Raw genomic sequence first — 27,267 nt, 5'->3', positions numbered from 1 at the left:
AAATCCAGTCCATTTAGATGTCTAATATTCGTCTTCTGCGTCCCAATTCTTCTAGCTCGAAATAACTGTCTCTGCGTTCGTTACTAGCTCTACATAATACCAAATGATTCAGATCAAATCCCAACCTCCACTCTTTACTACTTGAGCTTGATCTCTCCCTATTATTTTTCTTCCTTAGATCACTCTAATGGCGAAGAAGCACGTCAAAGATAACCCCCTACCGCTTTCTCAGTTCGGCGTCTTGGTAGCTCAATTGGAGTCCATAGTCGCCTCCGCCGCCCAGAAGCCACCGGAGCCCCTCCTCTGCTTCGATCTCCTCTCCGATCTCATCTCCGCCATCGCTGAAGAGCCCAAGGTCCCTCTCTCGCTCTCTCTCTCCTTTTCAATTCCACTTTTCTCACGCTCCTTTCTCCTTCGTACTCAGATTCATACTGCTTTCTAGTTCCTCTCGGTTAGGTTCGGAAATGTAGGTCTTTTTTTTTCAGATTTTGAATTCGTAGCTTCGTCACAGTATTGAGTGACTGATGCGTATGCTATTGAGATTGAACTGTTCGTTGATGATTGGATTGAAGTTGTGTTGCTATGGAAAGTGGATTTGATTTGTGTTATCGTGGAAATGGTGAATTTGCAGGAGTCGATTTTGTTATGGCAAAGGCGATGCGAGGAGGCACTTTATTCACTGCTTGTACTCGGAGCTCGGAGGCCGGTGCGGCATTTGGCTTCAGTTGCAATGGCGAGGGTTATATCCAAGGGAGATAGCATTTCAATATACTCCAGAGCCAGCAGTCTCCAAGGGTTTCTCTCTGATGGGAAGAAGAGCGACCCGCAAAAAGTAGCTGGTTAGTTGAAATCACTGGAACTGATGATGCATTTTCTTTTCTCTTGATGGTATACACCTTCGGTGATATTGTCATTTCCATTGTCTAGATAGTGTTTGTGGTGTTTCTCTTTGTCAGACTATTCATACTGTCATATAGTGGTGGCTAAGTTAGTTTGCTGAATACTGAACTTAGTAGTAGAAAGATTTTAGTTGCAGACCTGTACTATATTGCTTAATAAAGATCATTTTGTTGGAGAGAAACAACAGGTATGTCAACTTGGGCACACCCTTGTTGCTTTAAGAGTTTATAATGTTGAAATATTTGTGCTTTATGCTCAATTAGGCTTTAAAAATCCCCATTTAAAAAAAAATATTCATGTTTCGAATACAATTCTGTAGGAGCTGCTCAATGCTTAGGAGAATTGTATCGATATTTTGGGAGGCGAATCACTTCAGGTTTACTTGAAACGACTATGATTGCCACAAAACTCATCAAGTTTCATGAGGTACTTCCATCACATCTGCAACTCTTTTGTATTATAGGTTGGTGTTGTCTTTTTATTATTTTCTTCCTTCCACAATTAAAACTTTTAATAAGAAAAAAATGGGAGAATAAAGTATATTTGTCGTCTACTGCATCAGTTGAAAAGTACTGCATTGGAATTATGATATGCCACACTGATTTCATAATTATCCTTATTATTTTATTTATTTTACAACTAGTGAAGGACCTAAGATCTTTGGCTAAATGGATGGAGATCCTAGTTAAAATATGTACAAAATGGTCACTAAACCATACTCGATTCAAGTATAGTTAGCTTATGGTGGTCTTTTCTTTTTTTTGTTTGTGTTGGTATTGCTCCTTGTTTGTTGTGTTCCACCTCTGATTTGAATTGTACGTAATTTAGGAATTTGTGAGACAAGAGGCTTTATATATGCTTCAAAATGCTTTGGAAGGGTCTGGTGGTAGTGCTGCTGCTTCAGCATACACGGAGGCATTTCGTCTCATCATGCGGTTTGCTGTTGGTGATAAATCATTTCTTGTCAGAATCGCTGCTGCAAGATGTTTGAAGGCATTTGCTATTATTGGAGGACCGGGTTTAGGGGTGGGAGAACTTGACAATTCAGCTTCTTTCTGTGTCAAGGTAGATGTGTTTCTTTGCAAGTTTTATTCCATGTTGGATTTCTATCTTTCAGATGCTGATGTTATAGTTCTCTACTTATTCATTTGGCCCTGCTTATAGTAGGCCCTTGAGGATCCTGTTTCATCTGTCCGTGATGCATTTGCTGAAGCATTGGGTTCGCTGCTTGCTCTTGGAATGAATCCTGATGCACAGGTTTGTATATGTACCTGTGACCTTCTCTTGTCATCTACTTTGTCAAAGATCTGACTGCGATTTGTTACGAACTATATCTCAAAGTGTTTATCTCTCCCTAGGTTCAACCAAGAGGGAAGGGACCTTTTCCTCCAGCAAAGAAACTAGAAGGTGGTTTGCAAAGGCATTTAGCGTTGCCTTTCACAAAAGGTATTTACGTGCTTCTCCTGTTGGTTCATTTGAATGATGTTCATGACTCAGAGGTGTATAACTACTTGTCACACTTGTTATGATGTGCAGCAAGTGGCACTAGGTCAAAGGATGTGCGAGTTGGCATAACATTGTCTTGGGTGTTCTTCTTACAGGTAGTCTGTGATACTTATTTCCTCCGCGAGTTTTCTGCTATCCATCTTATATTGGGAATGTCTTATTGTACCATTCATTGCTTCATGCAAGTCTTGTCATGTTTGATTCCTCTTGTGCATAGGAGGCATGCACAATAACTGAGCACCGAGAAAACTGCCCAAATCCAATTTAGCCCTATTAAGCACCTATGAGGAATTGCATTGTGGTACAACTAATGAATTAGACGTCTTTGTTTAGGTGACTGGTTGTTGAATAGGCTACCTGACAAGCCGACCCTAATCAGGCAGATTAGGATCCAACTTAACCCCTATTAATATAATGCATTGTCTTAATTATCTCAATAATTATGTAATGTATTGTCTTTGAGCCTAGAACTAAATAAGATGGATTACCAAGGGCTTTGTTGATAGAATTTTTTATTTTTTTATTTTTTTTCACCTTTTCATTTGTAACTGAAGAACAACAAACAAACAAACAACTGTAATAAGTCTCACAATGGTAGAAAGTGAAACACTTCCCTTTGAGCTTCCATTTGCAGAAAGCTGCCGTTAACAAAATGTCGGCTGTGCTTCGAGCATGCCTCTTAAGAGGGCTAATAAAGTTCTGACCATCTGTCAGACAGAAAAGAACGAAGGGATCTTGTAGGATTCCCAAGAAATCGAACTAACAAAGGTAGTACTTTTGGATCTACTGCCAAGGTGAGTGCTGAGCCAACCAATACCAGAACCAGAAGTTGTGTTGGCTCAGGTATAATGGCCCTTTTGATTTCATTGGGTTGGGATTTTTTTAACCTGAACTTTCAGTCTGGCCCATCACAGACCTACTGTGGTGTTGGAATGTAATTATTTTTCTCTTACTTCGCAGTAGTGCTTATCCATCCTTTGAAATTGTTAATGCAGGCAATTCGTTTGAAGTACTTGCATCCAGACAGTGAGCTTCAAAACTATGCAATTCAGGTTATGGACATGCTTCGTGCCGATACTTCTGTTGACGCCTATACTCTGGTATTCTTCAAGCAAATTCTTGAGCTTAACTCTTTCATTTGATGTAATTTTTGTTATACCTCACCCTTCAACCTTTATGTGGTAAAAAAGAATTGATCATAGTTGCTCAAAACAACCTTAGCCTAGGGGTAATGTTTTTTGCGTGAGATTTTAAAATTACTAGTCGCTTTAAAATTACTATGATTAATGTTAAGTATTGGCTTTAGTACATCAGAGAAATAAGTACTGGTGGTGCCTTCTAGACATTTCTGTAACTTGAAGGAATGAAACAATTAATATTCTAACTTTTTCTCTCGTTAGTTGCAGAATAAGGATATAGTTGTATAGGAATTACAACTTTGAGACATTTAAATTTAACTGTAAAAACATGAACTATTTTGTTATAATGTGCAAGCATCTATATTCAGAATTATCCAAATATATATTAATTTCATGGTTTGCTCATATTGTTAAGAGTCTCAATATTCTTCAATATAAAGCTACTGACTCTCTCTCTCTCTCTTCTTCTTCTTCTTCTTCTTTTCTTTTTTTACTCAAGGCTTGTGTTCTCTATATCCTTCGTGTTGGTGTTACCGATCAGATGACAGAACCTACTCAGAGGAGTTTTTTGGTTTTTCTTGGACAGCAGGTATGCTAAAATGATATGGTTTTGTTTTCGTTGTCATGGAGGTGTTCTCCTTTCAATTAATTCTTCTGTTGTCCGATAGACTTCTATGCTGTCTATTTCAAAGTGAAAGTTTTAATGAAACTTGCAGCTTATGTCTCCTGATGCCAGTCCTTCCATGAAAATTGCTGGTCTACGTACTGTCTCATATACCCTAAAAACTCTGGGAGAGGTAACTGTGACTTTAGATGTACATTTGAATTCCAATTTTTAATCTTTGCTAAGGAATTTTTCTATTAAATTATGCCATGGCTTACATTTTCATCGATATTCTAACATTTATGTTGTAGACTGTTCTATACTATTATTAAGAGAGAGGAGAGCTTGCTCTCAAAAACTGAATTTTTTTACCAATTTAACCCTTATATATTAAAAAACTATGCAATATAATTAATCAATAGGGATAGTATAGTAAATTGCAAAATAGAAAAAAAAAAAATATAAAAAATAGTAGAAAACGTGGTAATTGTATGAAAAGCTTCCCCACTACCTTTAACTTCTCTCCACACACACAGTGTGTGGCCCCTGCTAGTATAGATTTAAAAAAAGTGTTATGCAGTTGTTCCTTGTATAATATGTTGCACTGCCTTTGCTTGTTCCATCTGTTTGCAGGTTCCAGCTGAGTTCAAGGAAGTACTTGACAACACTGTTGTTGCAGCAGTATCTCATTCTTCTCAACTTGTAAGCTCTAGATTTCACGAAGCTTGAACATCTTTGAATAGATATAACTGTTCTTATTATCTCCATAATGGTCATGACTTGTATAAATCTCACATCTTATCACCACTTTCTAGGCATTGTGTTTTAATTTAATGTATTCGTTGGTTATGTTTGGGTGAACTTCTGATTGTAATGGTTTTGCCAACTAGTCTGGGTGTTGGACATGAGTATTACTTTAGGTACGCAGGTTGATAGAGGTGGTTGAGTAAAGGAAATTGGGGTAAGACAGCATAAACTTCCTCTACATGTATAAGGGAAATAATGTTACCTTATTCTTGGTAGATAACATGTGTTGAGGTATTACCCGCCCATATTTGTTATTGCTTAGGCTATGAAATCTGACCAACCTTTTAAATCAGCTAGCAGTTTGGTCAAAGCTCTTGAAGTATTGGATATGCTTCAAATCTAATTATATTATTCTATTTCTTGGACTGATACCTCGGACTTTTGGTTGTTTTGCTTTTTCAGTTCTTGATTCACAATTTCATTTTCTTTCTCGATATCACGAGGTTTTGTTGTGACATATTTTCTTTGCTCTTGGTCCTACACTCCTACTCTTAAGTGATTGAAAGTAAACTATTTCTGTCACATGTTGAAGTGTGTGGTTATTGATCCTTAAACACAATTTGGGGTGATAAAATAGGATCGTCATTATTTCAAGTGTTATTATGATTATGTCTATACAACTATACATATTTATGTATATTTTCTGAAATATTATATCAGAAAGATGAAAGTGTCTTGTAAGAAAGGGGTTTATAATGTATAGGAGAGGTATTTTGGATTTAAATTGTGCAGAGACCATGGGGATCCCTGTCCTATATTTGTATTGGAGAATAGCATATTGGGGTTCAGCATTTCTCAGCACAAGGCTTATCTGTATGATAGAGCATGTGAGCTGAACTTCCGAATTTTCTCAGACATGTATTTATGAATTGGCATATGTAAATACATTATTTCTCCTGTTTCTTTTCAATAGTAAAGCTGCATTAGCTGAAGGTTAAAGTTAAACTGTGATCCACAGGATTATTGCCCCAATTGTTGTTCTCTAATTTGCATGTTTTGTTACTTTTTACTTGTATATTCATTTCTTTTTTTGGAATTGTTTCTTCTTCTTTCCTTTTTTTTTTTTTGTTTCCATAGTTGAAGTAGTCATGCAATTTGAAATTGTTACTCTCTCATTTCTCTATGAACCGGTTTATCTGTGGCATTGATGTTGATTATTATACATGACAGCTTATTTTTATCTTATCATGCTGGAGGTAGCAATGTTAACATTGATATGATTTCTCTAATTCTCTCGGGTAAATTCTAATTGATAATCTTTGGTCAGGTACGGATTGAGGCTGCTTTGACATTGCGTGCACTGGCTGAGGTTGATCCCACCTGTGTTGGTGGTTTAATTTCATATGGGGTGACCATGTTGAATGCTCTGAGAGAAAATATATCGTTTGAAAAGGTGATACATTAAGTTAACTTATTTGTATTGCTGAATGCCAACTTCTGATTTTAAATTTATCCTGAGCATCAACGGGGTTTCTTTCATTCCTCCTACGACGTAAAACAGAAGTTACTCAAACACTATATGAACATAGCAACTACCACAACACAGCTAACAAAAAGAATACATGGAACTGCCTCCCAGTCCACATTTAAGTTTGTTAAAAACAGAGTTCCCCTATCTACTTTATCGGTGTGTTTTCCATTTTAGGATAGCAGTCTGTTGAGTGAGTTAAGATGTTGGTATATTTTTTTACTTTATGCTTCCATGTATGGTCTACCTAGTAAACTACTGTGCTACCATGTTTTCTTGGTCCTTGATTAGGTGTTCAACTTGATGCTGTTTTTATCAAGTAAGAACATAGCACAGTTTAAACTTTAAAGTGAACTAATTGCTGCATCAGTGGGATAATGGAATCTTTTAAATTGTATTAGTGGATTGTAAGCATTCTGTGGAATGCTTTCTATGAACTATAGTTTCGGTTAAGTGACTTGCTTTTTTATATGTTTCTCAGGGGAGCACTTTGCAATTAGAGCTTGATTCTTTGCATGGGCAAGCTACTGTGTTAGCAACTCTGGTGTCCATTTCCCCAAAATTACCTCTTGGTTATCCCGCTAGGTAATGGTTTCATCTTGTTTATCATGGATGCAATATAACACTTATTTTCTATGAAAGAAGAAATACTTTGGGACATACTGGTCATTGGTTAGGTTGGTGGATTACTGTAATACCAACCTTATTTTACCCAAGAAATAAAGTAGATACGTTGGCATATTTATAGTTGGTAGCTTGATATATATTGTCGGATCATTCCCCAAATCACAAGGTTTTGAAGCGGGTGGTTATCTGAATGGTATCATAACCTAGTTGGAGGAGATCCTGGATTAAGATCCTCCAGTTCCCAGTTCTCTTTTTTGTTGGTTGGTTGGTCAGGTGAATGGTGGGGCTGCACCTCTCTGTCTGAAATTTTGTATCGTATGGGTCTCCATGTGAATGTTGGAGATGCATTTGAGGGAGATTATTAGCTTGATATACATTGTTGGCCCATTCCCTGACAGCTTGATCTTATGGGACAAGTGGTTGTCTAAGTCACTTTTTTTTTTTTTCCCGGGGGTTTACAACGCATGGTTGCTGTGAGCATTTTAATTATTTTAGTGCTGGTTTTCCTATCTATTAGTGTGATATATACTGCCCGGCATGTTTTCTTAGCCTTTCAATGCCAGGGCTTTGGAAGTGGATGGTATTCGTGTTATTAGGTCATTGTTACATTTCAATTTTTTTTTGCCCTAGCACTTAGCATGAACTGTTGGTTCTGAACTCCTAGTTGTTTACTGTCTCAGGTTGCCCAAATCAGTTCTTGAAGTTTCAAAGAAAATGCTGACTGAATCTAGTAGGAATCCTCTGGCCGCTACAATTGAAAAAGAAGCTGGGTGGTTACTTTTGTCATCTCTCTTAGCATCCATGCCGAAGGAGGTAAGAATCATTTTTGATATTATAGTTTTCTTTACCAGGCAACATTCAGTCCCATCACCAGTCCCATTCCTACCCTACTTATAAAAGTAGAGTCATAGAACCATTTATTCTACAGTTTAACAGATACCTTTTGTAACTTTGTAAGTTACGGTGTTATTCTTCATACATGCAGGAGCTTGAAGACCAGGTTTTTGATATTCTTTCCTTGTGGGTGTCCCTTTTTACTGGAAACCCACAAAATGAAACTAACCAAACTGGGGATTTGATATCTAGGATTCGGTAAGTCAGATTGTACTGTTTAATTATATTCACCTAAAAAAAAAAAAACTCATTATCCAACATGTCTAAATATTCTATAATTCTAGGATACTTGCTCGCTTTCAACTTTCCCTGCTTCTGCCATTTGAACCTTTGAGTCTTTCAATGTGTTTGATACATTTTCTGTTGACGTACAATTGAACTGTATTAGCCAAGTTAGGGCTAAGACATAACATGACTGGTTCTTCTTGAGTGGTTAATAACTTCATCTTGATGCTTATGCTTGGACCACATTTATGGTTCAGGTGATTGTTCTTAAATGCTCCAAATATTAAGGATTGCAATTTCTTGCTAGTCTGTTATTTAGAACTCAGTTTTATCTTTTGAAAATATGAATATCTTAATTTTCACAGTTTTGAGAGTGCTTTTATTTGACATGCATTGATATAATCATATAACTATACTTTACATTTTAATTTTTCTTATAATCCATTGATGTAAGTATGACATATGACCTGCATTACCCGTCTGGCACCGATCAAATGTAAATCTTGATCTGGGTTGGGCCATTGGTTGTAATGTTTGAACTGTATTAAATCGCCTGTGATTTGAATAATTAGTTGGTCTTTCCCATTGTTTCCTAGTAATGCTTCTGAGCTGTTAGTGGCTGTCTTGAAAGTCTTTTTGTGATTGATTTTCTTTCAATGAAATTGATAAGATTATACTATTAGAAATGCAGCAATGCAGACAAAGTGAGCATTTTTCTGATTGATTTTATATCTTGACTTTCAACCTTTTCCTTTTGTAGCATGTGGTCTGCTGCAATTGATGCACTTACGTCATTTTTAAGATGCTTTCTTTCCCATGATGCGAAGATTAATCGGATTTTGCTTCAACCTGTGCTTGTATACCTAAGTAGGTAAGTTCATTTTGCAAATCCCAGTTGTCTGTATATTGTTCTCCTAATTCATTCAATTAAAGGCTGGCTCTAGATGGTGGATGTCTTGCTAATAGATAGATAGACACATTGAGTATGCTTCAGTTTGGGGCTTTGAGCCCGAGGCTGGGATACTTTTATATTCGGTTTAAACATATTTTCTGAACTGTGATGGAATGCAGGGCTTTATCCTTTATATCACTGATAGCGGCCAAGGAACTGCCAAATGTGAAGCCTGCTCTGAATATATTTATTATCAGGACACTAATAGCTTATCAGTCTCTTCCTGATCCAATGGCATATAAGAATGAACACCCCCAAATTATTCAAATTTGCACTAGTCCATTCAGGTAATCATAACTGCCTAGTTTATTCCTGCATTACTTTGCATTTGATTTCTTTTTTTTCATTTTTTAGTGAGGAATGAGGACACACACACACACACACACACACACACACACACACACACATATTGAATGTGAATTCCTCCGTAAATTCTATATTTTGGAATTGCTTTTTTTAATATCTGTCTACCTGACCTGGATGCTTGTTTCATGTTGTAAATATAAAAGAGAGGCTTTTGGGTGTGAAGAAAGTTCATGCTTGAAGTTTCTGTTAGACAAAAGAGATGCATGGTTAGGTCCCTGGATTCCTGGAAGGTGCTCTACAGTCTTTTCTTCTAAAACTATTAATGAATGTTGTAATTTCATTTTATCCAAGTTTGTGCTGGTACTATTAGACAACATGGCAGCATGTACTCTTAAGCAAGCTTGCAGCACTTTCTCTTTTCATTTTTCTTTTGATTTTTTAATTCACGAGGTATTTGGTTTTTGTTAATTGCGTTTACTCAGGGATTGGTTTGAAGATGAACTTCGTGCTTTTCAAGGTGGAAAAGATGGTATTATACCCTGTGTCTGGGAGAACGAAGTTTCTAGCTTTCCTCAGGTAATAGTTATTTCTTTCTAGTTGATGATTTGCTTACTGTCACAACAGTTTTATTTCCTTTTTAGCGTCTTTTAATATACTGAAGCTTGTCAAGTCTGCCCCTGCACACCGATACATGCGATGGAAGACATGTTTCTGGAAATATTGATATTTACTTCCTGAAGTATTTCTAATTTGTTTCCTAGTTTTCATTTTTTGTTTCACTTAAAGTTCATAAGCTAAGAAATAAACTTGATCTTGAAGCCGGAACCAGTAAACAAGATATTGGTGAACCAGATGCTTCTCTGCTTTGGAGTCATGTTTGCTTCTCAGGTAGGGAAATGTGGCATATCGACATTAGCTTGTGATGACTGGTTAATGATTATTAACATCAGTTGGAATTTATCCCAGGATAGTGGTGGGATGCTGTCACTTCTTGGAATGATTGAGCAATCTATGAAAGCTGGAAGAAAGCAACCATGGCATGCAGCTAGTGTAACCAATATATGTGTGGGGTTACTTTCGGGATTCAAGGTCCTTGTTTTTCCTTTCTGATATACTTATACAGTGTTATGGTTTGCTAGGACTGACCTTAGTTGATGTTTAAATGCTTTCTTCAGGCTTTGCTTTCCTTGCGTTCCCAGCCATTAGCAGTTGATGTATTAAATTCAGCACAGGCTATATTTCAGGTGCCTAATTGTCATAATATACTTTGGGTATGCTTTGGTCAGGAAATGTCAGATGCTAGCTTACTGACATGTGTAATTTTAATTAACAGAGTATTCTAGCAGAGGGTGACATCTGTCCATCACAACGTAGGGCTGCATCAGAATGTCTTGGCCTTTTAGCTCGTCTTGGAAATGATATCTTTACAGCAAGAATGGTCAGTTCAACATTCTACTTTCAAAATGCACCTTTGTTTTTCTGTTTTCAATTTTTACTTGATATGAAAGAGCAGAGTCCCCCACTTTTCTTGATGAGTTGAAAGTCAGTTTTCTCTTTCATTTTTTTTTTTCTTTTAAACTTTGTATGCTGTTGCTGAGTGTGTTTTATTTTTCCTAGTGTGTTCAGTTTTCATCTAGACTCTCTCTATCTCTCTCTCCTCCTCATCCCCTCTCTCCCTCCCTCCCTCCCTCTCTCATTCATTGTTTTGGGTGACAAACAGACAAGATCACTGCTTGGTGACCTAACTGGAGCAACAGATTCAAACTATGCAGGCTCAATTGCTTTTGCTCTGGGTTGCATTCATTGCAGGTGAGAGCCTTGGAAGTGAAGTTTTGTTTTTCTAATTTTGGTCTTAGAGTGATTGTACAAATGACTTTTATTTGCTTTTGCTCTTGGCTGCATTTCACTTTAGTTTAAGTTGAGTTTTCTCATAATTTTGTTGGTCCTGAATAGCTGCTTTTTTTATGTTAGTTTTATTCATAGATAGTTATTTACATCGCTGAATATGATGTTTGCACGTTGCAAGTAAGAGCCAAGTTTGTTGTTGAAACTACTAACATAGATGAGGTATTTTAAGTGCTAAGAGGACAGAAGCAGGTGCTTTTAATGGGTATCATAAGGAGCATCTTACTCCAAGTGAACACTACTGACTTGATAGATTTGTTTTAGATCACTAACTCGTCATATTTGTTATTTTCTTAATACAAAAGAATTAGTGATCCTGGGATGGTTTAGCTATATATCTCAATTGAGAAACTCGACCTTTTCTCACTGTCCTTGCATACTTTGCCTGCAGTGCAGGAGGAATGGCATTGTCGACATTAGTGCCTTCAACTGTGAGCTCAATTTCTTTGCTTGCTAAAAGTTCAATAGCTGGTTTACAGATCTGGTCTTTACATGGACTTCTGTTAACCATAGAAGCTGCTGGCTTGTCCTATGTATCTCAAGTTCAGGTAAATTTGATTTTCGATGACTGTTGCAATTTGTTGCTAGAGCAGACTGTCAATTCAATTTGTATCTCTTATGATTCTTACGCGATGAACTGTTAGTTTGTAGTTGACCTGGTGGTCTTCTATTGTCACATCTCCTTTGCAGGCAACACTTGGCCTTGCTTTGGATATTCTTTTGTCTGAGGAGAATGGTTGGGTTGTACTTCAGCAAGGGGTTGGCCGTCTTATAAACGCTATTGTAGCTGTTCTTGGTCCTGAACTTGCCCCTGGAAGTATTTTCTTTTCACGTTGCAAGGTATTATATATATGTTATTCATTGCCTTTGCCTCCGAGCTTGTATTAAAGTACTAAAGCAGTTGGACTTGGCACATTCATAGGCCTTTCTTTTTTAAATTTTGAATGCTCAACAGAATAACTATCTTCTTCTTTTCGGTTGTATGCTACTTCATAAATTCATGAGTTTGATCCATTTGATAATTTTTTTTTGCAGTCAGTTGTTTCAGAGATAAGCTCAGGCCAAGAAACAGCAACAATGCTCGAGTATGTAATCCACATCTTTGCCCCTTCTCTGTTTCTCATAACATGTTTACTTCTGCAATCTTTTTTTTTTTTGGTTCTCTGTTAGAGAATGGGAGTTGGCTCCCTTGAAAATGTTTATCATTCTTTCAGGAGTGTTCGCTTTACTCAACAACTTGTACTATTTGCACCACAAGCCGTTTCTGTGCACACCCATGTCCAAACTCTTCTTCCTACTTTGTCCTCAAGACAGGTTTGCTTTATTTGTCCAGGTGATTATTCATGTTCTTATTCCTATATGTAACTTCTTATTCTTACTTCTTCTTCTTCTTCTTCCGCTCTCCTAAGCAGCCAGTTTTGAGGCATCTTGCTGTTTCCACTCTTCGGCATCTTATTGAGAAAGATCCAGTATGTCCTCATCTTACTTTCTGTTTTCAAATTCTCATCATAACGAGTCAGATCCTAGTGCTGATACTCTTCTATACAGGTGTCCGTTGTTAACGAGCAAATAGAAGATAAACTATTTCAAATGCTGGATGAAGAAACTGATTCTGAGTATGTTAAGAAAATACTACCGTGTCCTTAGTTAACCAATCTAAGTATTGTATTCTATTTTCTCTTCTGTTTAACATGCACACTTCAGTGTAAGTAAGTATATATGTTTTGTACCAGAGAGAGGCTTTTACCCTGTATGGTTATGTTTTAAACTACCTGTATCCTTTTAGGATTGGTGATCTGGTGCGGGCCACAATTATGCGATTGCTCTATGCATCAAGCCCTTCACATCCATCTCATTGGATGTCAATATGTCGTAGTGTGGTGAGTTCTTATTTTCAGGAAGCAGCATTTTTGACAGCAACGGTCTAAATTGTGGAAGAAAAGATCCAACAGAAAACTATTTTGATTATCTGTAATTCTCTTGTAGATACTGTTACTTCTGGATGTATAATTGAGAATTAGGCTAAACTTCTCGCCTTCATGTTCTTATTATTACTTTTTTTTTTTAACGATCCCAAATCTCTAAATTGTCAACCTTTCTCAGGTTCTTTCCACATCAATGAGGAGAAATGCTGATAGTACAAACGGTTTAGAAAATGATCCGGTGGGTACAGAGGGTGATCCAAGTTTAAATTCTGGAGAAGATGATGATAACATGGTTTCTGGATCTAGAAGCTCTCCCCAGTTGATTCTCAGCAGGGAAAAGCACCTCAGATACCGAACCAGAGTGTTTGCTGCTGAGTATGTGATGATATTTTCCATGCATTGTCTGAAATGATACATTCAATTCATTGCACACATGAACACTCAAACATGTGTTGCATAATTGTGGGATGGATGCACCCTAAGCAAGATTCCGCTGGGCAGAAAATGTTTATTCTATAAAGAAATAAACAAATGTAGCAAAAGTATTGTAAACTTTATTTCTTTGATCTCAAGAAAATGATTAGGAATCATTTTAAAAGTGCAATTTCAGATGAAAGAATTGCTTTCAGCATATAATTTTAAAGCCTGCGTAACATAAGAACTAGAAGAAAGGTGTGCACGTGTTTGGTCTGTGCTTTCAGAGGGATCTGATACCCTCATGGGTTTGACCCTCACCATATGATGAACCGTCTCCCCTAAATAAATAAATAAATATATATATAATAAAATATTTTCAACAATTCACTTAAACTTGTTGTATCCCTCATTTGATTAACTTTCTAATTTCTTGTATGTAGGTGTTTGAGTTACCTACCTGGAGCTGTTGGAAAGAATCCAGCTCATTTTGATCTCTGTTTGGCTAGGGACCAATCTACTAATGGACGGGCCTCTGGTGATTGGCTTGTCCTCCATATCCAAGAGCTTATAGCACTTGCTTATCAGGTACTGGATGTGAAGTTAATTGTGTTTTGTTATATTGGTTTGACATATCTGAACCCCCAAAATATGTTGAAGTTAACTTTTTTTGTTTTAATTGTCGTAGATAAGCACGATCCAGTTTGAAAACATGCAGCCAATTGGTGTAGTACTTCTGAGTACGATTACAGACAAGGTAAATCTGGGCTGTACATGCTAATTCTGTTGATATTTATCCCACCATAACACCTAGTTGAGGCAATTTATTGTGGCTGTGAATCTTTACATCTATAAGCTCCCCAATTACTCAAATGTCGCTTTTTAGGGGTTTTTAGCTGAAATCCATTTAAAGTGTAATCTGACATCATTAGGGATCTAAATTAGTAGCAATATGGGGTACAAGTGCCACATGCATGTCGTTGGAGTAAACAAATCATTAAATACAGTCCTGGGACTTGCTTGAGCTTGTAAAAGCCTTGCCCTAGCTTGTCTTGTGTTTATCTTTTTGCTGAATGTCGAAGAACATAAAGCTTTAATCTAATTGGAAACCATGTGCTTCCTAAATACTTATCTGTACGTATTCTACACATCATAATTTCAAATACTCTAATTCTGGTTCACATGACTTCTACTTTCAATTTCCTTGAATCTTTTATTTGATAGTGCTGCTAAGCATTAGCCAACACCCCAAGTTCACTTCGGTGTTTCTATTTATATTCTTTATTTTAATTTCATTGGTTTATTCATTACTATATCTATTTTGTGATGCTGGATACAGTTCGAGAGGACTCCTGACCCGGAGCTTCCAGGGCACCTCCTGCTGGAACAATATCAGGTCTGTTAAGTGAAATTTCTTTTTATTTTTTGTTTATTCACTAGATTCCATTAGATTCGAGGACCTACGTGTTAAATCACAAAGTGATGTGTTTTGTCTCTGTGACAGCTTGGATATTTTTTTTTGTTTTTTTTTTTTTCTGTTTCTCTTTTGGATGGAGGGAACGGGGTTTTTATAGTTGAATTTCACTAAACTTCTTTGAACTAATCGAGGCTGTATGTAATTCAGGCGCAGCTAGTGTCTGCTGTCCGCACTGCCTTAGACTCGTCCTCTGGTCCTATTCTTTTGGAAGCAGGCTTCCAGTTGGCTACAAAGGTTTGCTACAAAAACAAATCTATTTGTAATTTTTCTTTAATAGTGATGTTCCAATTAATTTGTGAAAGACAATGTAATGTGAAATGGATTATTAAAAATTCAGATATTCACAAGTGGAATAATTAAGGGTGATCAGATTGCTGTTAAGCGCATATATTCTTTGATTTCGCGACCATTGAATGACTTCAAGGACCTGTATTATCCTTCATTTGCAGAATGGGTCTCGTGCAAGGTATAAGCATATCATTCTATCCAACTTTTCTTTTAATATATCGTAATTTTATGACTCCAATTTGTTTTAGTTGCTACTGCTATTAATAAAGATGATGACGTGTTTTTCCGTTTATAGAGATAAATCTAATATCTTATTTGTAATGTAGATTAAGATAAGACTTCTTGCTGCCCATGCTTCTCTCAAATGTTATACATATGCATTCTTGAGGAGACACCAAAGTGCGGTTCCAGATGAATATTTAGCACTTTTACCATTATTTTCAAAGAGTTCAAACGTGCTTGGGAAGTACTGGATTAGAGTCTTGAAGGACTACAGCTATATTTGCTTGTGCGTGCATCTTAAGGCAAAGGTCAGTTGACTGATGGAACTGTTAGCTTTCCATTTTTCTGTCTTTTATTTTTTTCTCTTTTTTTTTTCCACATATGTGGCTAGCATCTTATATGTTCTTCTCTTCGCAGTGGAATCCTTTTCTTGATGGAATTCAATCACCTCTGGTATCATCAAAGTTGGAGCCCTGCTTGGAAGAATCATGGCCAGTAATATTGCAGGCAATTGCATTGGATGCAGTTCCAGTGAATCTTGAAGAGAATGAATCTTCAAAATCCACTCATGAAACTACATCAAGTAATAGCTTATTGTCTGGATATAGTATGGTTCAATTGGAATCCGAAGATTATCAGTTTCTCTGGGGATTTGCTTTGCTAGTTTTATTTCAGGGGCAAAATTCGACCCCCAGTGGATTGAAAAATCCAGTTTCTTTTGTTAAAGCTTATAACAGGGTTGATCCATCCAGTGAAGAATTATCTTCCCCAGGAGTTAATTTATATGAGATTGTATTACCGGTCTTCCAGTTTTTGTCCACCAAAAGATTTGCCAGTGCAGGATTTCTCACTATGGACATATGCAGTGAATTGCTTCAGGTGGCAATCCATATTTCTTCCTCTTGTTCTTGTTAACTCTGAAAAGATCCAGTGTATGCATGGGAAGTCCCTAAAAATAGCTACATATTTTGTATGATATTTATCTCGAAGTCATTCTCTAGATAAACTTAAACATAATATTTGTAATGAGAAAAATAAGCATCAACTCTTTCTAAAGTGAAAAGAATTGGGATATGGCAGTGGTGCGTGAATCGTTACTTGTTATTGGTACCTGCAATGTTTCTCCTGTTTTTTATGCTTGGTTTGTATTGTGAAGTCACCAGCCTTTTGGTCATTTTATCCTTGTCAAGCCATGGAGCATCAGTTGACATAACTTTTGTACTAGTGTTGACCATTGAGTTCATTTTAAGGACTTTTTTGACTCAGTTCTCATTTTAATCAATGCAGGTTTTCTCATATTCTATGTGCATGGATAATTCATGGGATACTCTTTCAGTGTCTGTTCTATCACAGGTAAACACATACTTTGACTTCAAAGGCATATCTTTGCTCTTGTTTTGGTGAATAATATTGATGAGTATTCAGCATTGTCTAGTGTTCTGATCTGTTGGTGAATAATATTGATGAGTATTCAGCATTGTCTAGTGTTCTGATCTGTTGGTGAATAATATTGATGAGTATTCAGCATTGTCTAGTGTTCTGATCTGTTGGTGAATAATATTGATTAGTATTCAGTATTGTCTAGTGTTCTGATCTAGCAGACACTCAGTTAATACACATGAAGTCTTTCATACCAATTATTGAGGATAGTTTTTTTATTGGATTGTTAGTCCATTACTTTCACACATGCTATGATTCTATGATTTATCTGGTAACTAGTCCACTTCCTTTGGCAATTTCCTGCAGGCTGCAACAGCCAACATGCCTGTTTACACTCCCTACCTTTAGGCTCTAATAACAATATCTTGTGTAGACTTGGTGCAAATAGTTTATAATAAACTTTTGTGCATGTTTAGATGTGTTATCCACAGGCCGGCTCACCTGCGGGACTACTTTTCGGGGACAAAAAGGGACAAAACAATGTCAGCCTTATAATTTTGTCACTTTAGATCCAATGGCTCTCAATCATTTACATAATAAAAATCTCAAATACCTGAATTTTACCATGTTCATCATTTCAACCCAGTTCTCTGTTTCTTAGTCTCTTGCTCCATTGAAAACTCATTCAGCAAAGTTATGATTAAATTTCAATATCATTTAAAGAATCAAACTAGAGACTTGAGAAACTTAGATATTTACTGTTCAAACCACAATTAAAACAACAAAGCAATACTCTTGGATATTCGTAAATTAGAAAAGAACGAATCCTGGATTTTGGTTCAACCCAGAATACAAAAAGTAACGAATCCTGGATTTTGGTTCAACCCAGAATACAAAAAGTAATAGAAATCAATCTTGAATTTCTATTAGTTCGCACCCTTGACTCAGACCCAAATTCCAATGAATTTTACTATTCATAAATGTTTAATTATTCATGAGTCTCAAACGAGAGAGAGAGAGAGAGAGAGAGAGAGAGAGAGAGAGAGAGAGAGAGAGAGAGAGAGAGAGAGAGAGAGAGGTTTGTACAGTTTCTTTCACCCCTCGTTTAAATCTAATGACCATAAACCATCTATCCCTTTTTGTCCCTGAAAAGTAGTCCCGCAGGTGAGCGGGCCTGGTGTTATCCATATCTTTGCATCGCAGATGCTGAGTTGTAATTTGAAAAAGAGGCACTCTGTCTCTGTGTGTATAGTCATTCATAAGTTTTGAATCATTTTTTTCCCCTTCCATCAATAGATTGTGAAGAACTGCCCTGAAACATTTTATGAACCGGAAAACTTTGCTTATCTGGCAATGGAACTCTGTTTGGCATACCTCTGCAAAGTGTTTCTAAGGTATTGAGACCTACCATAAGTACTGTTTTATCTCTTTTGATATATCATTTTGACCATGTGAAGTTTCAATTGGCTTAAGGTTCATACTTTTTGTGTTCCAGTACCGACGTGACATCTCTGGACAAATCCTTGGAGGATTTGATATCCTCAATATTTGTCACAGCAAAAACCCTTGTGAACTGTTTTCAACCAAAGGTTAGTAAGTTGTATCAGACTGTAAGTAATTATGTTTTCTGTGCTCTAGTGGTTATCGTCGTTGAGTTTTGTTATCTGTTTGTTTATTTGTGTTACAGAGGCATGCTTTCTTGGTTATATCAACATTTTGTCATTTAGTATACTTGTTTTGATTTTTGATTTTCATCTTTCCTTTGAACTGTGTATCTTGAGATGCAGAAGCAACTAGTATCTGCGGCATTGGCGTTTGTTTTAATTGGTTACAAGGGAATCAGAGAAGTCTCAACTGACTTCTGCTTCTCCAAACTTGATGAATATTTCAAGTGCACGAGTCTCTTATTGAAAAGATTTATTGATGGTGAGCATTTGAACTATAACACTGACCTGGCCAATTTTGTTAAACTAGTTAATAATGCTTCATTACCTCCACCTGCGATTTAAAATGATGAAGTAATTTGAGCATCAAACCACCCTTATGTACTCTATTGCAAGGTCATATTCTTGCAATGTGGGATTCACATTCTCAACATAAAATATTTTTTTTCAGCAAAGTTTCTCTCATATGTGATCCATCTGACTAGGATGGCCTATAACTACCTTTTCTAATCAACCTTAGTTGAAAAAGGGATGATATTGATTTAATGTTTACCCACCATCACTCAGTCACTCAGTCACTCAATATTATCATGGTTTGTTGGACATTAGATTTTCGTCTGTTTAGAATTTGTCTCTGATTTTGGTTCTTTAAGGGAATGCTGCGTTTTGCACAACCTGTGTCTTTTGAATTTATTTAATTAACGTTGAATCTGCCATTTCTTGAGTGTCTTGGTGCTCAAGACATCATTTTTTCAAGATGAGGTTTCCAAGGGACCAAGACTAATAAAAGCAATTGAGTTGATATCAGTATAATTCTACAAATGTGTTTGTGAGTGTACACACACAAGTGGAAGATAATATGTCAATAAGTTAATGTTAAAGATTATGCCATACTGATAAATAGCATTGGCTTCTTAGTTGTGGTCATAGTTATGCTAATCAAAATCCATATTGCAGGTACATGCAGTGTTGGTGATGATGGTATTCTTCAGATGAGAAAAATATTGGGAACTTGTCTGAATGTGATCACTGGTTTAACCAAGGACTGCATTGAGTGTATTCATATGCTAGAGAATAAGAGATCTGATTCGCATACATTACTGCAAACAAAGCTTGCTTTCTCTCTTGAACAAACTATATCATTTGCCAAGCTGGGTTATGAAATGGATTATCTTGAAGATAATACAGATGGTGATTCAATTTATTATGGTATGTTTAAATATTGCACCAGACGTGTCCAAACTGTACTCACCGATTCAAGTTTACAGGTATGTCCTTGTGCATGTATCCCATTATGGTCACTTATACCGAGCATGTGGCAACTGATGATTTTGTTCACAGGTTCAAGAAATTGGGTTGCAAGTACTAAAAAACTTGATTCAGAAAGGCACAGATGCAGAGGATGACACTTTCTTAATGCTTTTTGTTGGGGAACTTGCTTGTGATTTTTTCCTGATAATGCAGAATATGCTAAAGGTATTTCCTAATTTCCATTTGGATATCCTCTGCATTTACAGATTACTCCCTTTTTCCTTTCGGCTTTTGATATTTGTGGTTCTGAAGGAGTTGTACTGTGCTTTATATTACAGAAACCTGTAACTGAAAAATCAGCATCTGTTGCTGGTGAATGTTTAAGACTTTTAGTGCTTCTGCAAACATCGTCAAAATCTAGCGAATGTCAGAGAGGTTTTATGAATTTGCTCCTGGAAGCTGTTCTCGTGGTTTTCAAGGCTTCAGAAGAAGGTTCTTCTCAGGTGATATAATTAAGTAGCCTCTGAAATTTCAATTGTATCTCATCACATCACATCTATGAATAATGAATTAATGAATTAATGATTTTCTGATTATGCATTATACAGGAAGTCAATAAACTTAGGAGCATTGCGGTGAGACTTGTTTCTCATCTTGCTCAAGTTCCTTCCTCAGCAGTTCACTTCAAGGATGTGTTGCTGTCTATGCCTCTGACTCACCGACAGCAATTTCAGGTGTCTTCCCCCCCCCCCCCCCCCCCCCCCCCCCCCCCCCCCCCTTTTTCGTGTGTTATGTGCATATGTGCTGATTTCACCCAAAAAAAAAAAAAAAAGAGAGAGAGAAGAAGTCTAGGTTATGCGTGTCTTGTAAGCTTAGAATTAAAATGGTGCCATGTGTTTATTGGCTGCTCTTGCAATTGACAGTATTTTCATTCTTGCCTTCTCGGTCCTGAAGTTAACATTATTATATCTCTTTTTTTGTAAAAACGGTGAATTTTAAAGAAATCCTACCATTACTTTAAGCGTCACCCTCTGTAATCCTTTTGGCTACTTGGTAATTGGCTATGTGGTGTCTTTTGACCTTTAAGTGCATGTCTGCATTATCATCTTATTTTCATCCCTCTGTCATAGTTACAGTCAACTTTTTTTCGTTCTCCAAACAACCAATGGATGTTAATGAATCAAACCATGTAACTGTTAGGCGATGCTTTTTTCTCATGTACTTTCTTGCAATATTCTTTCTTTACTTTTTTTTTATTAATACTCTTGAGTCACAATTCAGAACTTTCACATATCCAAATCATGCTAACTGCCCTAGATTCTTGTATATCCTACCATTTTGATTGCTTCCAGGTCCAAAAAATATATTTTTCTATTGTTCCAGAATGGCCTGGAAGACTTGAGAGTTGCAATCTCTACCTTTTGGATTTCATTAAAATTGGCTCCCTTCTCTCTCTTTTCAGGGGTTTATTCGTGCTTCTGTGACCCAAGAGCATAATGCAACACAGATGAAGCCCACAACTCCATTTTTGGAGATAAAATTACCAGTGCCAACAGTGGTAAGTAAAGAGAAACAGGCTCCACTACCAGCCACTACATCACATTCTTCTGTTTCTGATTATCAAAGAGGTGGAGAGGAGGAAGAGGATGAAGATGAAGATGATTGGGATGCTTTTCAGTCTTTTCCTGCTACTACAAATGCAGCTGAAATTGACTCGAGAGTAGACAGTGCCTTGGAAACACCCGACCTGGTTGAGAAATTGTCTCCTTCGGAAGTGAATACAGAGAGTGATCAATTTCATGGAAATTCTGTTTCCCAACCTCTCAACAATGTAGATGCTACCAGCAAAGCAGACCATCAAGAGGCTGGCGAAGCTGAGGTGATATCTGATTCCCTGGATGATCTGAGATCCTCACAGGGTAATATACTACGTGACAATGTCAAGACAGAAAAACCCGATGATTCCCAAACTAATAGTGGTGTTATCGAGGCATTGGATGATCAAAAGGAGAGAGACGATAAATTGTTATCCGGACCAGAAGAGGGAATGGGAGCAGAGTTGAACCAAGTTACTGAACACAGACCATCTGAACTTCATCCTATTGAAGATGCTGAAGGATTGGTCGGAAAGAATTCAGCACACCTTGAGCAGGGAAAGGAGAACACTGATAATAGACCAGTGCAATCATCATCAGATCCTGTAAAGCTTGGTGAGGAAGTAAAGGGAGGAGGGTCGAACCAAGTGACAGAACAGATACCATCTGAACTTCATCCTGTCGAAGATGCTCAAGGATCGGTTGCAGTGAATTCAGCGCACCATGAGCAGGGAAAGGAGATCCCTGATAATAGACCAGTGCAATCATCATCAGACCCTGTAAAGCTTGACAAGCAAGTAAAGGATAAAAGAGAAGATAAAGAAGAGTCGGCAGTTGAAGATTCTCGGCCCCAACAACACGAACAGAGCGCCAAAGTTCAAGCTTTAGTTAAAAGCAATGATGATGCTGAGAAATCTGAATGATAGTAGTTGCTGTAAATTGTAATATCGATACAGAAGTACACAGCTTTTGTTGCCACTCCAAACACGGAAATAACTTTGTATTGTCATGACATGTATCATTCACAATTTTCCAAGAAAAATTACAAATCAAAGCTTCATTTTGGAAGAAAACTTTAACAAGACTTGCCTCAAGCTCACAGTTGAAGACCCCCAGAAAATTATATGCATAGGCCAGCAAATGATCCAAGATCGAACCGAGAAAGTGAGTCGGTTTCGGTTCGGTTTTCGTACTTGAAAATGAAATGGGAAAAAACCGAACCGAATGAAAACTGAAAATTAAAGCTCGGTTTTGTCTCAAAACCAAATCCGTTTTGCACCGAACTCTTACACAAGGTTTAAATCTTATGGGGTCAAATTAGTTCATTATATGAAGGCATGAAGCACACCTAAAATGATTAAATCAGCTCATTATATGAAACACACCGCAAACAATGACTAATCGATTTTTTAAGTCTGAAGAGTGAAGACACAGGAGTCAAAAGACCAGCACGTATAAAAGCGCACAGGCTCTCTGTCCTATTTCCTCTCTCTCTCTCTCTCCGCCTCTCATCAGAAACTGACGTCAGCTTAACGTAGTCTAGCAGAGGCATGGAAGAGAGACCGAAGAAGCTACTCATTCTCTACGCCACTCAAACCGGAAACGCCTTAGACGCCGCCGAGAGAATGGGCCGCGAAGCCGAGCGCAGAGGCTGTTCCGTCCACCTTCTCTCCCTCGACCAATACGACGCCGTAAAGCTCTTCCCTTCCATTCCTTGAGTAAAATTGTATATATATTACCAATCCCCATTTTCGAATAACAAAGCTTTGTTTCTTTTTTACTTCCTCAGAGTTGCTTGCCTCAGGAGGGCGCTGTAATTTTCGTTGTTTCTACCACAGGCCAGGGTGACACTCCCGATTCCATGAAGGTTTTGCTTCTCAATTTTGATTATTATGTGATTACTTAGTACATGAAGTCTGGAAATTGAGGCTTTTTTTTTTTTTTTTCCTTCTGTGTATATGCAGGGATTTTGGAAATATCTATTGCAGAGAAATCTAAGTAGGCAATGGCTGGAGGGACTTAACTATGCTGTTTTTGGATTGGGTGATTCTGGTTACCAAAAATTTAATGTAAATACCTCAATTCATCTCTGCTTCACTGCTTTCATTTCATATGTAGTCTACATGATAGATTAAATGTGCTTCTTGGCCTGCAATTTAACTAGGATTGATATTTTGCGGCTGCAGTTTGTTGTGAAGAAGCTTGACAGAAGACTTTTGGATCTCGGGGCAACCCCTATTGTGGAAAGAGGTTTAGGAGATGATCAGCACCCATCAGGGTATGAATGAACTGTTAAGAGAAGTTACTAGTGAAATCTTGCTCTATAGTTTAGATTGGGAGAATGTCATTTACATATTTTACTGTCAACAGATATGAAGCTGCTCTGGATCCTTGGATGTTATCTTTGTGGAACATGTTGAATACAATCAATTACAAATACTTCCCGAGTGGCCCAGACTTTTTGATTCCATATGAGAATTTGATTGCTCAACCAAAAATTCGGATTATGTATCATGACATTGACAAAGTGGATTCACAACTTTCAACTGGTTCAGGTAATTTTCTTGTCTAGAGTTCAATTAGTTTTTAAATGTGAATGAAATGTCACATATTTGTTCCCTTTTCCCAATTGACACCAACCACAACCCCCCCCCCCCCCCCCCCAAAAAAAAAAAACCCAAAATTCGTCCTATGTTAGATGTGTTGTTGATGTCTAACGTGTATATGTCCTCAGTATTGGGGGCATCCTTCCTCATGGTTTTTATGTAGTGTCTAATTAAGTTATGCCTTGTGTTTTCTCAGACTTGAATCACATTGAGTTGCAGATTGAAAGAGCTCGCAAAATGTCCGCTGTAAAGTATTCTCTTGACAAGAATAGGCCTGACTGCATTCTTAAATTGGTAGAGTATCCTGAACATTCTGCTATGTGTAACGGCATAAGCACATGCTAATTCGAGCTGCATACTTTTATCATATGCATTCCTCGACTCAGTGGAACTTACTGATGTAGGTCAAGAATCAACCATTGACTAAATCAAGTAGTAAAGATAAAGAGGTGCATCACTTCGAATTTGAATTTGTTTCATCTGTAAGTTGTTTGATACTCTTTATTGTTAATTTAACCAATATGAATTGTTCTTTTTCATTCGAATTGAAACTCTCATATTATGCACATCAGACTATTGAATATGAAGTCGGTGACGTCCTTGAGATTCTCCCCAGTCAAAATCCTGCTGCAGTAGATGCTTTCCTACTTCGTTGTAATTTGGACCCTGAAGCATTCATCACTGTGAGTAGTTTTCTTGTGCATCAATTGAAGTAGAAGCCATTGTGTCTCACTTGTAAAATCTAGTAGAAGGGAGGTATAGATAAGAAAATAGGAAGGTATTAGGTTAAATGAGGCAAAAAGGTTATAAATAGGATATGTTTTAACAAGAGAAAGATAATTCTGAATGGTTGGCTTAAATAAGATGATTTATGTATTCTTCAGCTTCTCATATTTCCCTTCATTGTTTACAGAAGTGTAATATTGTATAGTATATGAAGGAGTTCTGTATGTGATTATTAATACAGCTTTATTGATTTCAGGTCCATCCTTTAGAGACGGAGAATCAGCTTCTTGATACTCAAGTTCCCATCAAATTAAAAACTTTTGTTGAGTTGACAATGGATGTTGCTTCAGCTTCCCCTAGACGTTATTTCTTTGAGGCAAGAATCCAGTATGTAATATTAGCAAGTTTCTTAGAGAGCTCTTTTTGCAGCTTATGTTACCTCCATATTGTTGCTTGCTTGGTCATGCTCATCATCCAATTGGGTGTTAATTGTCACTTGTTTGTATTTCTACTGTTTAGGCAATCATAGAAAGTGATTTGAAGAATATGAAAAACTTTTGAACATCTTGCATTTAAAACATACGGAATAGAAGGCCCATTAACAAACAATTTTAGTTAGTTTTAGTCATTAGATACAAATGCTTGTGCTCTTCATTGATCTTCCATAAATATTTCCAGGTCATGAGTATGTTTGCAACAGCTGAGCATGAAAAGGAAAGACTTCAGTATTTTGTGTCACCTGAAGGAAGAGATGACCTATATCAATACAATCAGAGGGAACGGAGGACTGTTCTGGAGGTGATGTCAAATCTAGCGATCAATTTCTTTGCTTCCTCCTTGGTTGGGTTTTTTTTTTTTTTTTTTTTTCAGTAATTAAGTTTATATATGCAAATTCAGGTATTAGAGGATTTCCCCTCCGTTCAAATGCCATTTGAATGGCTGGTACAGTTGGTTCCTCCTTTGAAAACGAGGGCTTTCTCCATCTCCTCCTCCCCTTCGGTTCACCCTAATCAAGTGCACTTAACAGTGAGTGTAGTATTATGGACAACACCTTTCAAAAGAAATCGAGCAGGTCTTTGCTCAAGTTGGCTAGCCAAGCTTGATCCTGAACAACGTATGACACTTTTTTGACTTATAAAGCCAATTATGAATGAAGCAATGATTTGAATTACCCTTATATGTTTCTCTTTTCGTGTCATAAACAGGTGTTCATGTTCCAGTGTGGTTCCAGAAAGGCTCCCTTCGTCCCCCACCACCATCACTTCCTCTTATTCTCGTTGGACCTGGAACTGGATGTGCGCCCTTTCGTGGATTCATTGAGGAAAGAGCCATACAAAGTTTGATTGGTTCTACTGCTCCAGTCATGTTCTTTTTTGGATGCAGAAATGAAGACAACGATTTCTTATACAAAGAGTTTTGGTTATCTCATTCGCAAAACAACGGGGTACTTTCAGAAGCGAAGGGTGGAGGCTTTTATGTTGCCTTCTCTAGAGACCAGCCACAGAAAGTCTATGTGCAGCATAAGATGCGGGAACATAGCCACAAGGTGTGGAATTTTCTTAGTGAGGGGGCTGCAATCTATGTAGCTGGTTCTTCGACAAAAATGCCCTCAGATGTATTATTAGCGTTTGAGGAAATTATCTCCAAAGAAAGTGGGCTTCCTCAGGAATCTGCAGTCAGATGGCTTAGGGCTCTGGAAAAGGCTGGCAAATACCATGTTGAAGCATGGAGTTGAATGCTGTTTGAATCCTAAGACCAAAAATCTTTTGGTTTGAATATGAGAAAGTAGCTTCACAGTGAAGCCCTAGAGATCGAAGCTTTCATAAATTTGCATTTTATACGTAACCTAGGTGATTTTAGACAATGGAGATAGCTTCTGCTACACATTGAGAAAGTGATCACAGGCTAGGCCTCGTAAGTTGATCTCAATTTTTTTTTTTTGGTTCATCCTTCAATTGGTAGATAGAAAAGGAATCAATTATTCTGATTCATGGGTTATTGTCACCCTGATAAATATTTGTATTTGTAAAAGGAAGTATATGTCATTGAGAATTTCAGTTACTTCCTTATTGGGAGTGTCATTGTGATGAAAAATGTTACTCATTAAATTTGTTTATCTAATAGTTTGTTCCAGTAGCCTTATCCCGATCACCGAGGATTGTTGTTGTTGAAGATCACCGAGGGTTTGACATGCAAAACCTTGTCAACAGTTTACTTTATTGAAATTGTTATGTTCCATGATCTCACCGTTGGTAAAACATGATTCTTAAAACTCCCTCCAAATTTCTTTAAATGATTTCAGTCGATGATTTTCTGGGTTTTGCGGCTACAAAAGGTAGTAAAAAAAAGATCGGGTTGACATTTTCTTGTTCCATGAATTCTAAAA

General features: G+C 37.2%; 2 protein-coding genes across 6 annotated transcripts; both read left to right on the top strand.

Annotated features, from left to right (window-relative positions):
- The first annotated feature begins 17 nt into the window (after positions 1-17).
- Positions 18-22,622, top strand: LOC112189802 (protein SWEETIE). Of its 2 annotated transcripts, XM_024329156.2 has the most exons (48): positions 18-355; positions 632-839; positions 1,220-1,326; positions 1,729-1,965; positions 2,068-2,157; positions 2,259-2,346; positions 2,437-2,501; positions 3,402-3,506; positions 4,045-4,134; positions 4,262-4,342; positions 4,783-4,851; positions 6,224-6,349; positions 6,906-7,009; positions 7,732-7,864; positions 8,037-8,143; positions 8,931-9,041; positions 9,242-9,409; positions 9,632-9,718; positions 9,911-10,004; positions 10,248-10,316; positions 10,395-10,517; positions 10,604-10,672; positions 10,762-10,866; positions 11,149-11,237; positions 11,725-11,881; positions 12,024-12,173; positions 12,369-12,418; positions 12,548-12,647; positions 12,746-12,802; positions 12,882-12,949; positions 13,120-13,213; positions 13,437-13,633; positions 14,116-14,260; positions 14,361-14,429; positions 15,012-15,068; positions 15,297-15,383; positions 15,487-15,615; positions 15,764-15,967; positions 16,077-16,538; positions 16,947-17,012; positions 18,336-18,433; positions 18,535-18,628; positions 18,827-18,965; positions 19,661-19,971; positions 20,045-20,179; positions 20,293-20,457; positions 20,563-20,688; positions 21,417-22,622. In XM_024329156.2, exons 1-48 carry the CDS (start codon positions 188-190, stop codon positions 22,470-22,472), a joined length of 6,909 nt encoding a protein of 2,302 aa, XP_024184924.1. In that variant the 5' UTR covers positions 18-187; the 3' UTR covers positions 22,473-22,622. The 2 variants fall into 2 exon arrangements, with proteins under 2 accessions (XP_024184924.1, XP_024184927.1); XM_024329159.2 differs by lacking the exons at positions 18-355; positions 632-839; positions 1,220-1,326 and having other exon boundaries at positions 1,825-1,965; positions 2,065-2,157.
- Positions 22,623-22,882: 260 nt separating this feature from the next.
- Positions 22,883-26,997, top strand: LOC112189803 (NADPH-dependent diflavin oxidoreductase 1). Of its 4 annotated transcripts, XM_024329160.2 has the most exons (12): positions 22,883-23,240; positions 23,339-23,416; positions 23,514-23,618; positions 23,736-23,827; positions 23,920-24,104; positions 24,352-24,449; positions 24,560-24,637; positions 24,728-24,838; positions 25,138-25,257; positions 25,560-25,679; positions 25,779-25,995; positions 26,087-26,975. In XM_024329160.2, exons 1-12 carry the CDS (start codon positions 23,100-23,102, stop codon positions 26,614-26,616), a joined length of 1,875 nt encoding a protein of 624 aa, XP_024184928.1. In that variant the 5' UTR covers positions 22,883-23,099; the 3' UTR covers positions 26,617-26,975. The 4 variants fall into 4 exon arrangements, with proteins under 4 accessions (XP_024184928.1, XP_040371062.1, XP_024184930.1 ...); XM_040515128.1 differs by lacking the exon at positions 22,883-23,240 and having other exon boundaries at positions 23,714-23,827; positions 26,087-26,997; XM_024329162.2 differs by lacking the exons at positions 22,883-23,240; positions 23,339-23,416; positions 23,514-23,618; positions 23,736-23,827 and having other exon boundaries at positions 23,926-24,104; positions 24,375-24,449; positions 26,087-26,997.
- The last annotated feature ends 270 nt before the right edge of the window (positions 26,998-27,267 follow it).

The sequence above is a fragment of the Rosa chinensis genome, chromosome 2 (assembly GCF_002994745.2).
Source record: "Rosa chinensis cultivar Old Blush chromosome 2, RchiOBHm-V2, whole genome shotgun sequence".
Classification (NCBI taxonomy): Eukaryota; Viridiplantae; Streptophyta; class Magnoliopsida; order Rosales; family Rosaceae; genus Rosa; species Rosa chinensis.
This window is presented reverse-complemented; position numbering and strand designations above follow the sequence as displayed.

Excerpts from the sequence above, each read along its gene's own strand:
- LOC112189802 (XM_024329156.2), top strand. The coding sequence starts at position 188 with ATGGCGAAGAAGCACGTCAAAGATAACCCCCTACCGCTTTCTCAGTTC. Across the intron at positions 4,343-4,782 it reads CCCTAAAAACTCTGGGAGAG|GTTCCAGCTGAGTTCAAGGA; the intron begins GTAACTGTGACT and ends ATCTGTTTGCAG. Across the intron at positions 10,005-10,247 it reads AAGTTTCTAGCTTTCCTCAG|CCGGAACCAGTAAACAAGAT; the intron begins GTAATAGTTATT and ends TTGATCTTGAAG.
- LOC112189803 (XM_024329160.2), top strand. The coding sequence starts at position 23,100 with ATGGAAGAGAGACCGAAGAAGCTACTCATTCTCTACGCCACTCAAACC. Across the intron at positions 24,839-25,137 it reads ACCCTGAAGCATTCATCACT|GTCCATCCTTTAGAGACGGA; the intron begins GTGAGTAGTTTT and ends TATTGATTTCAG. Across the intron at positions 25,680-25,778 it reads AACGGAGGACTGTTCTGGAG|GTATTAGAGGATTTCCCCTC; the intron begins GTGATGTCAAAT and ends ATGCAAATTCAG.